This window comes from Aethalodelphis obliquidens, unplaced genomic scaffold (genome assembly GCF_003676395.1).
Source record: "Aethalodelphis obliquidens isolate GAN/ISIS:26980383/991018 unplaced genomic scaffold, ASM367639v1 scaffold16, whole genome shotgun sequence".
NCBI classification, from domain to species: domain Eukaryota; kingdom Metazoa; phylum Chordata; class Mammalia; order Artiodactyla; family Delphinidae; genus Aethalodelphis; species Aethalodelphis obliquidens.
Genome location: NW_020837960.1, coordinates 31,460,915 through 31,469,945, shown reverse-complemented (window position 1 = coordinate 31,469,945; position 9,031 = coordinate 31,460,915). Strand labels below are relative to the sequence as shown.

The window sequence follows — 9,031 nt, the reverse complement described above, 5'->3', positions numbered from 1 at the left end:
TGTAACAGGACCCCCGCCCGGTGCACGAGGTCAACGGAAAGGTGTCTCACGTTTAAAAGCCATTTTCATCAAAATTTACCATCGAGGAAAGGCAAGGAGGTTGCTGCCGACCGGCGTCGGCCGCGTGGCCTTCGCTAGAGCGGGCTGCTCTCTCTGAGTCTGGATCTATTTCGTGAGGTCTCTTCCATACGGAACCGATCTTCAGAAACCTGTCGACATGCTAAGCATGGCACGGCTGGCACTACTGCTCGGGGGCGTGGGACAAAGGTGGCTTCAAACATGGAGGAAGCAGGACCCTTGAGGCTCGTGGTTTTCAGTGGAAGAAGGTACGTGTCACTGTCCCTTGATCGGCGAGGACAGAGGCAGAGGGAGGAACAGGCACACGGATGCTCTTTTAAGGACACGTTTCAACTGGGAGGTCTGCACGTTCACTTCGTCCTCAAACGAAATGAAATCGGTTTTCCCACTGGAAGTGCACGTGCGTGAAGTTTCTCAGGTTTCTGCTCGGGGAGTGGCACACGGGCGGGGACAAGTGTACAGAGCCAGCAGCGGGCTCCCTGCCCCCTGAAAGCAACGGCGTCTTTGGAGCGCGTGGGTCTCTGTGCACCGCGGGCCCTGGACCATGTGCGCAGGAGCCTGCGGGAGAGGCCGGCCCACCATTTGGCGACTGCGTGGATGAGGAAGACGCCAGGGGACCCCAGGGCCCCGACGGGGCTGCGGTCACCGCCCGCCACCCCGTGACCCCGGCACTCCCCTCCCCTTCAAGACCGAAGGCAAAGTGGCCCTGCCCATCCTCCTCGGGGAGCCCCTCCCGGGGCCTGGACTGCAGTTCGTCCTCGGCGATGCTCCCGGCTCCCCGCCCAGCATCTCCAGAGCCCACTCCGATTCCCCAGCGCCGGCCGCCTCGGTGGGCTCACGGTGGGGAGCGGTCCAGGGGACACTGGAGCTGTGCGTCATGACCCCCCCTCCCTCCCGAGAAGGCAGCTGGGCCTCTGCGACCGCAGGCGAGGCCAGGTCCTCCTCACTGCGTCCCCAGGAGAGGTTTTCAGCACCGGATCCCTGTGCCACGTGCGGAGTAGACTCCTTGGACGGGGCCCAGGAGGGGCACAGGGGCCCCTCTCCCCGGTCCCCGCGTCACTTCCTGAAGGGGGTGAGCTTGTTGAAGGTGTGCCAGAACAGCGACGGCTTCCTCTTGGGCTCCGCCAGGGCGAACACCTGCTGTTGTGGCAGGCTGGCGGGCACGGTGACGTGGCGCTGGTGGACCGGCCGCAGGCTCTGGAGCGGGGGGGCCGAGGGGCATCCTCCACCGTAGCCTGATGCAGGGGTGAGGAGGGCAGAGGGCCACGGACTCAGCGCCGGCGGCAGCCCAAAGGGAAAAGCAAGTGCTGGTCCCCACGCCCCAGGCCGACCCTCCAGTCACCTCCCCCAAAGGGGTCCCGAACGGCCATCCTGACACACTCAGACCCTGTGTGCCAATCGGGACACAGACTACCGCACTGAATCCTCACTTAAAACCCTCCCAGGACAGTACCGTGACAGCCAAGTGACCGGGAAGGAAACAGAAACCCAGGGCCACTGTGTAAATTTCACCGGCAGGACTGGATCTGGACGTCTGTGTGGGATGGGAAGCAGCGGAGTGCTTTCTGTGAGAGCCTGGAGCTCACGCTGCTCGCCACTTACGGGATGCAATGATTTGGTTCCTCTGAGCCTCAGTTTTCCAATGTCTAAGATGGGGTAACGGTGCCCACTGGGTTGTTATGAGAATTAAATGAGTGAATGTAAGTAACGTGCTTAGAGTAGTGCCCTGATACCTCATCGAATTAACCAAAACTGTTTCTTTGGAGCTGGCATATAAAACCTGTGCACAGGTGGTCAGAAAGTTGTGTTATATTAGCTACAAGACCACGCGCTGTGAAAGTCAGCATGGAGAGAGGAGAGAGTGGGAGTTTGGGAAGAAGAGAGGCCTCCGTCCACAAACCCTCCCTGCCCCTGACCTGCCACAAGGCTCTCCTCCTCTTCCAGGGCAGCAGAGAGGATGACATGGGAGAACTCATGGAAAATGCAGGACAGGTGACCCCCAGAAGCGTGAGAGCTCCTTCGAACTAGCTGCCTGGCCGCTGAGCCAGTGATCCTTGGAAGATATGGACGGGAACTAGTGGATCCCAATAAACTGGTATTTACCAGTCACCTGCCATCCGAAGTGGAGATGCAAGAAATACTTAAAATGAGATTTTCTGCCTTGAAGATATCTGTTAACTTAGTGTGTGTGGGGGGAGGGGGGGACGGCGGCAGGAAATTCTGCATTTGAGCAGAGGAAGCAGGGCTTTGCTAAATGCTGTTCTGGTAATAAATTCTTCTCGGCCCATCGGTCCTGGGCTCAACTGGTCCTTGTTTTTGCATTTTCGGGTAGGAAAATACCCAATGGGATAAATTTCACGTGAATAAAGTTTGCAGAAGTACAACATGTAGTTTTGGAATAAGAATCCTTATTGTTTCATTTCTGTTGCGCTGGAATATTTGTACTATGCATGTGTGGACTCTGGGGTCCGTGTCCCGGGCCTTGGTATTTTGTAAGAGCTGCCCAGGTCACTCCCACAGAATGTGCCTGCGGGGTAGAGAACCCAGGTCCTAAAGAAGCCAGAGGATCTTCTTTTGCTTTCGCCCCCTGCTTGACACAGTGAACTTTGACATCTTTTTTCTCATCTGAACTAGGACATGCCTTCAGCTGATAAGCAGTCTGGGGTTGGAGATTTCCTCCTCACATGCCCCAGACTCCTGGGCTGGTTGGCCTGTGGATGGATAATCCCTCCCTCTGCAGGGGGGAAGCTCAGAGGGCAGGGCAGGGGGGTCTAGAAGCTCCTCGGCCCCAAGTCAAACACCTTGTACAGACTCCTCTTCAAACGTAAGCACGTACTAAAGGATGTTCAGAACCAAATGCAGATTTGGTTTTTAAACCGTCCACTGCTCTGAACTATCATCTTGTTTTACCCACACTTCTCTCCTTCACTTAAGAGTCGGTCATACCTAACAGCTTCGGGCATTTCTCCCCATTTTAATTCCAGTACTGACATACACACACTAAAGAGGTGAAAAACATTCTTCAAAATTTACCTTTTGACTTTCCATGTCCTGCCTTTTGAGCATTTAACATGGCAAGTTTCTTCTGACTTTCTGAAATTTCCACTCCTGTATTTAGAAACAAATGTGATATGTATTCAAAACAAGTGAAAACATTTCAGAATAAAACCTGCACCGAACCCACATTAACCCTGAGGTCTGCTCCATTACCCAAAGCAAAGGGCCTTAATCCTTCAGGAAGTGAGTATAAGGGGTTGAAGGGAGTGGAGGAGGAGGACGATTATCACCAGGATGGCCACACCACCACTCTCCCTACCGGGACACGTGAAGAGTGACAACCCGCCTTCTAAGAGTGGGCTGGTGCCTTCAGCCTCAGTTTCCTCATCTGTGAAATGGGTCCAACAATAGGACCCACGGCACACCTGTCCCTGTCGGTCTTGTAAGCAGGTTTAGGAATATCAGGACCTGCAGCTCCCTGGTCTTTTCCCCGCGGGGGGTGAACCGGGAGAGGCGGGGGAAGGGCCAAGACCCCAGGGCTCACCCATCGCCCGGTCCTCCTGCACCCGCCTGCGCTCGTCCCTGCAGGCCTGCAGCCACCGCGCCTTGTCCTCAGGCTTCTTGGCACAGAACAGGTGCGCCTCGTCACCCGTCCTGCTGACCAGCTTGAAGGCGTTTCTGACGCCGAGGGTGCGGGCACCGTCGCGGCCGTCCTCCAGGTCCACGAGTTCCACGGCGTCCATGTCTGTGCTGCCGCGGTAGTAGAGCACGTCCCTCCGCAGCAGGTCTTTCTTGCAGGCCACCAGCTGGTGGTCAAACAGGAAGAACGTCCGCTGCTGGCTCTTGCCCTGCCGGGTGACCCTGGTCAGCTCCCCGGAGTGGATCAGCTCCGAGCTGCGCTCGAGGATGTCCTGGCCCTGGAGGGAAGGGTGGACACATGTCCTGAGGTGCCCTGACGCGAGGTCTTAGGGTACCGGGCATCGGGTGGAGCTGGGGGGGGAGGCCCTGGCATGAATCCCCACGGGCGGGCCAGTTACACGAGGCCCACGTGCAGGGCAAGGCCTCAAAGGCCGGTCAGACCTCGGCCGTCAGCCTCCTTGTGCAGGAAAACTCTTCTCTCTTTTCCCTAATCCATGGGAAAATGTGATTGAGCCCCTATGTTACCTGAGGGGTCTCCCTTATCAGAAAGATCTGGTGAAAAATTCTGGATGGGTGGGATCCAATCAGCATCCGAAATGGCAGCTGGCCTGGACCGACCCCCGAGAACAAGGAGACCCCTGTGGCTAGGGGCTCAGTGCTGCAGACTCGGGGGGCTTCTATGCAGCTCCCCGGCATAACTAGCTCAGGGTCTTGGAAACAAGAGGCCAGATGGCAAGCTGCCAGCAAGAAATTGGTAAACTTCTGACAAGAAATTATCCCCTAAATGTCAGAGTCCAAGAACAGGAGGAGAAACACGCTTCTGTAATATTTAGGTCGGCTCTAATCCAGTGTAACTTTGTAGTGTCTGCTAGGACACTGGCCTTTGACTGTAAGATTTTACCCTCCTCTAGTCCCGGTTATACACAATAGTTTCTGGAGGCAAAAGATCTCGACTCCGAAATAGCTTTTCTATTTACTTGCCTACAGCGATTCTGTGCCCTGGACTCTGGGCTCACAGGAGACTTAGATCCACGGACCCCAAGGTCCCATCTGAACTCCCAGAGTCCATGAGGGCCTTGAAAGAAGAGTATTTCTCTCCAGTGTTCACTGCTGTCACCTGCTTTAGTTAAAGACCTAACTTCTCCATCCAAACTTTCACAATCTTTGGGGAGAGTGAGCTCTGATCAATTGATCTGATGCAGGATGGCTCTTCCTGTGTCTGAAAACCATCGGAACAACGTGGGCTATTGTCCTTGGTGATGGCCTCAGGGGCAGTGGTCCGTGGGTCCCATGCTGCTCCCTCACCTTTCTGTGCTTCAGTTTCCCCATCTGTTAAATGGGGTAATAACAGTTCCTACTTCATAGGACTATTGAGAGGGTTAAATGAGTTCATATATTTAAACGACTCAGACCAGCACCAGGCACGTGTGAACACAGTACAAGCACTAGCTACTGTCACTGCTGTTCTAACAAATAAAAGCGTGTGTGTGCGCGTGCGTGCTAGGCCATCGCCACACGCTGTGTATCAAGTGCTCCGTGGCACCGTCTCACGCGATCCTCACAACAGCCCTACGAGATAGGTAACGTTTCCCTCCCCATCACACAGACGGATCATCAACCTCGCCCAGATCACACGGGAGTCACACTCCCACCATGACAGAACCTGCACTCTAAGGTTCTCCAGCTGCTCTCACGGAGCCCACAGTCAAGCAGGAGAGACAGGGTGTCCGCAACAAACTGGTCACAGACGCTCTTCAGAGCACTCCCTGGAGGAGGTGGAGGGTAAAGCTTTGACTGCTTTAACAGTGTGCATCAAAATATCATGCCATTAAAGCCAAGAGCACAGGGCGCCAATCACGGGACACAAAGTGGGCCGTCGCCTTAGACGACCACAGGTCGGGGGTGTGTGGGTCGAGATGCGCGCTGAGCGGGGAGGGTTCCCAGGTGCCCCGCGCCCACGATGGACCGCAGGTGGGGGGTGGGCTCCCACGTACCTCCCAGCCCACGATGGACACCTGCCACCGTGCTATCTTGTCTATGCTTTCCAGCTTGCGTTTTCGCTCATTGATCAAACAGGCGACGTTCTTCATGGCCTCGTACGCTGCCTTTATGTTCCTGTAATCGCTGCAAAGTGAGGGGTTAATTTTAACCACGTAATGGGCACCTTGCAAATGAGGACCTACGAAATAATACATTCCATCTGTGACTGTACACTGACAGTCTAGACAAGGTGGCCTTTAAACAACAGCCATTGTTCCCCTTCCCTTGTTCCTTCGTGAATAGGCTACAGTTCGCAGAGGTTAAGGGAGCCGACCGAATGCCACCCAGAATTCTGTGGAATAAGAATGTTGCTGTTCGTTTCCCAGAAGCCACAGTGAAATGAAGCAAAGGTCACAAGAAATAAGTTTTAGTCACAGTGATGACAGATTATTTTCATTAATAAAGAAAAGACAGGCCTCTGTTATTGCTCTAATCCTCATAGAGCTAGTTCTGCCATATAAAGTACTTCAGTGATCCCCACCCATTCTCAAGAGGGGTGATTTGCTCTGAGTCAGGAAAGGAGGGGAGGACACAAGTGAGTTACGTAACTGCGGACACGACCTTTCCCTCATCCATGCAGCTTTACTCCTGGTGCTTTCTACCGGCCACAGTCAAATCAGACTCACATGTCTCCCCCAGCAGCTCCTCTAACCCTGGAGGCACCAGGAAAACTGAAGCTCCGATCTGCACACAGGCTGCCAGAGAGTGTGTCTGGGGCCGGAAACGTTTACATTCAAGTCTCGCTTCACGTTAACAATTCGGGGACATGTAAACCGGTCGCCCAGCTAACGAGCTAAGTCTTTTTTTCCCCCCCACGCTTTCCTGTGTCTTCCAGGACACACAGAGCCTCTGGGTCTCAGGTGGACTGGATTGCAGTCCTCCTGCACAGCCAGGAAAAAAAGCCTTGGGAGCAGACTCTGCTGTCTATGTACCAAACACCGTTCATCTGCACTTTTGAGAGGTCCCTGGGCATCCCCGCTACCCCATTCCCGGACAGACCAGACCCCACTGTCTTCAGACAGAAGCGGAGCAGAAAAGAAGAACAAAGTGACACACAGGGGCTGCCAAAATAATGGGAGCAAACACCCCCTCAGAAAGGGCTCCAGCAATGAAGAAAGTGTGCAAAATAATTACACTTTTTTCCCACAAGTTTTTCTGTACAATTCCAGGAAAGAGGCAGAGTGTAGTGGTTTTTAAAAATATTTTGTTTTGTTTTACTTCAGACAAGGAAATGGGCTTTTTGTCATTTCTTTTAAAATGATTTGTTTTGAAACAATCAGACTGTGTAGATGCCTCATAGTGAAAAATGCCCTTAAAGGAGAAAAGCTAAGTGTTGAGGGGTGATGAGCACACTCCTGGCATAGCTTCCCCGTCTTTCGAGATGTTCTGCTTCTTAATTTGCTTATTTATTTTCTCAGGTTCCTCATCACGATGACATTTTATTTTTTAAAAAATGTCTTCAAATTTGTGACTCGCTTGACTTTGCTATTTTCTTTCTGTCAAAGTTTTCTGATTTTTCCATCAGAAAAAGAAAAGCATAACATAGCTCTTTCCTTTTATCTATTTCAATCAACTCCTTTCTCTTATTCCTTTCACCTTAATTCTTGAAACTAACATCATCATCTGGGTATGTTGTTTAGCGACCCAGCTCTTTCTTTCGACCTTCTGATCTAATTGCGAAAAGACCCCTGTCCCAGCCCCATCTCTCCGCAGGAGTCCAGGTGCAGAGGACAGAAGAATGACTCGTCCCCCTCATCCTCCGGAGCAGGCGCTACCGTGGAGAATCCCACTGCTCTCGGGGCAACAGTTAGATGTTGAAACCCAGAGCCGTGCCGTGTGCTGCAGCGGATTTCCTCTGGGCACGATTTCTCCCCGCTCCCTTTTCTCACTAGACCCCTTCAAGACTGTCCTTCCAAGGGCTGCAGGTGGAGTGAAAGCTTTGTGCCGTGACACGGATGTCACGGATGAGGTCTGGTTCTCATCGAAAACAAAAAGCTTTGTCCTAAAACCTTGCTGGACGACGGCTGTGTCCCCACTGGCCTGCCAGTTGTGGACTGCTGAGAACACAGCGAGGACCCCATGGCTGCCGGCGAAAGGGACCCTGCGGTGGAGACCCTTCCCCACATCTCAGAGAGGGGGCAGGCCTGCTCCAACACATAATGGGTGACAGCTCACGTACAATCACAGCACGATCAGACGTTGTTCTGTGCATGCGGGGAAGTGATGAGTTGCTACTCGGTAAGCAGAGGTCAGTATTTTTGGGTCCCTCAGAAGAATTCACAAAGTAAGCCCCAAAGGGAGATGGAGCACTCAGGTAACCATGACGAGAAGCCCTATGCTCAGAGCTGGAGGGAACAGGATGGATGGGATCAGGAGACAGAACAAGCACCGATCTGGACCAGAAAGGGCTCAGAGCCCAACAGGATCTCAGGAGGATGCGCCCCCCAGTGGAGCCCACACACTACGCTACACCCTTGAGACTCCCTGCTCTGTTTCAGAGTTCAAATTTTTCTGTGTCCTCACCCCTCTGCGAAGGAACTTTTTGTTCCAGCATATAACACAGCCAGCCCTGCATACCTAGGGGTTCTGCATCCGTGATTCAGCCAACCGCAGATTGAAAATATTTGGGAAAAAGATTCCAGAAAGCTCCAAAGAGCAAAACTTGCCACAGGCCAGCAACTATTTACACAGCATTTACATTGTATTTATAACTATTCACATCGTATTAGACATCAGAAGCCATCTAGAGATGAGGTAAGCTATCTGGGAAGCTGCGCCCGGGTTATATGTGAACACTGCGCCGTTTTCTATAAGGGACTGGAGCATCCTCAGATTTTAGTGTCCAGGGGCCCTGAAGCCAATCTCCTCGGACACCGAGGGCTGACCGTACTGCTCTGAGGGTGAGCTGACCGGAAATATCTCAAGGATAAATAAGAGGAAAGAAAGTATTTCTGAAACTGTATTCACACCAGTCTATTTTTTTAAATTGTTTTTATTCACTACTGAGTAGCTACAAGAGTATTTATAAAACACATGTCAATTATAATGACAGACAACACAATAAAAATCCCCCACCTGCTCATGACACAGTTTAAGAATTAATTCTTATTTTCTAGTATCTCTAGAAATGGCTATTCGGGAGGCTCTTCAATGGCCCCATTTCAGTAGTTAACAACCGTAAACTTTCTAAACGACCTGGAAACGTCTTCCCCGACAGCTGACTGAGAGCACCAGGAGGGCACCGCAGCCCTCCCCGCCCCCCCCCCCCCCCCCCCCC

General features: G+C 52.7%; 1 protein-coding gene across 4 annotated transcripts in view; it reads right to left on the bottom strand.

The window, feature by feature from the left end:
- Positions 1 to 1,068: 1,068 nt before the first annotated feature.
- SPATA13 (spermatogenesis associated 13) overlaps positions 1,069 to 9,031 on the bottom strand; it is a 256,520-nt gene continuing 248,557 nt past the window's right edge. For all 4 annotated transcript variants that reach the window (XM_027116680.1, XM_027116681.1, XM_027116682.1 and 1 more), the window contains 4 exons: positions 5,709 to 5,838; positions 3,620 to 3,992; positions 3,112 to 3,186; positions 1,069 to 1,313 (listed from right to left, as the gene is read on the bottom strand). In XM_027116680.1, coding sequence (XP_026972481.1) covers positions 1,135 to 1,313; positions 3,112 to 3,186; positions 3,620 to 3,992; positions 5,709 to 5,838 — 757 coding nt within the window. In that variant the 3' untranslated portion in view covers positions 1,069 to 1,134. The remainder of the gene's footprint in view (positions 1,314 to 3,111; positions 3,187 to 3,619; positions 3,993 to 5,708; positions 5,839 to 9,031) is intronic.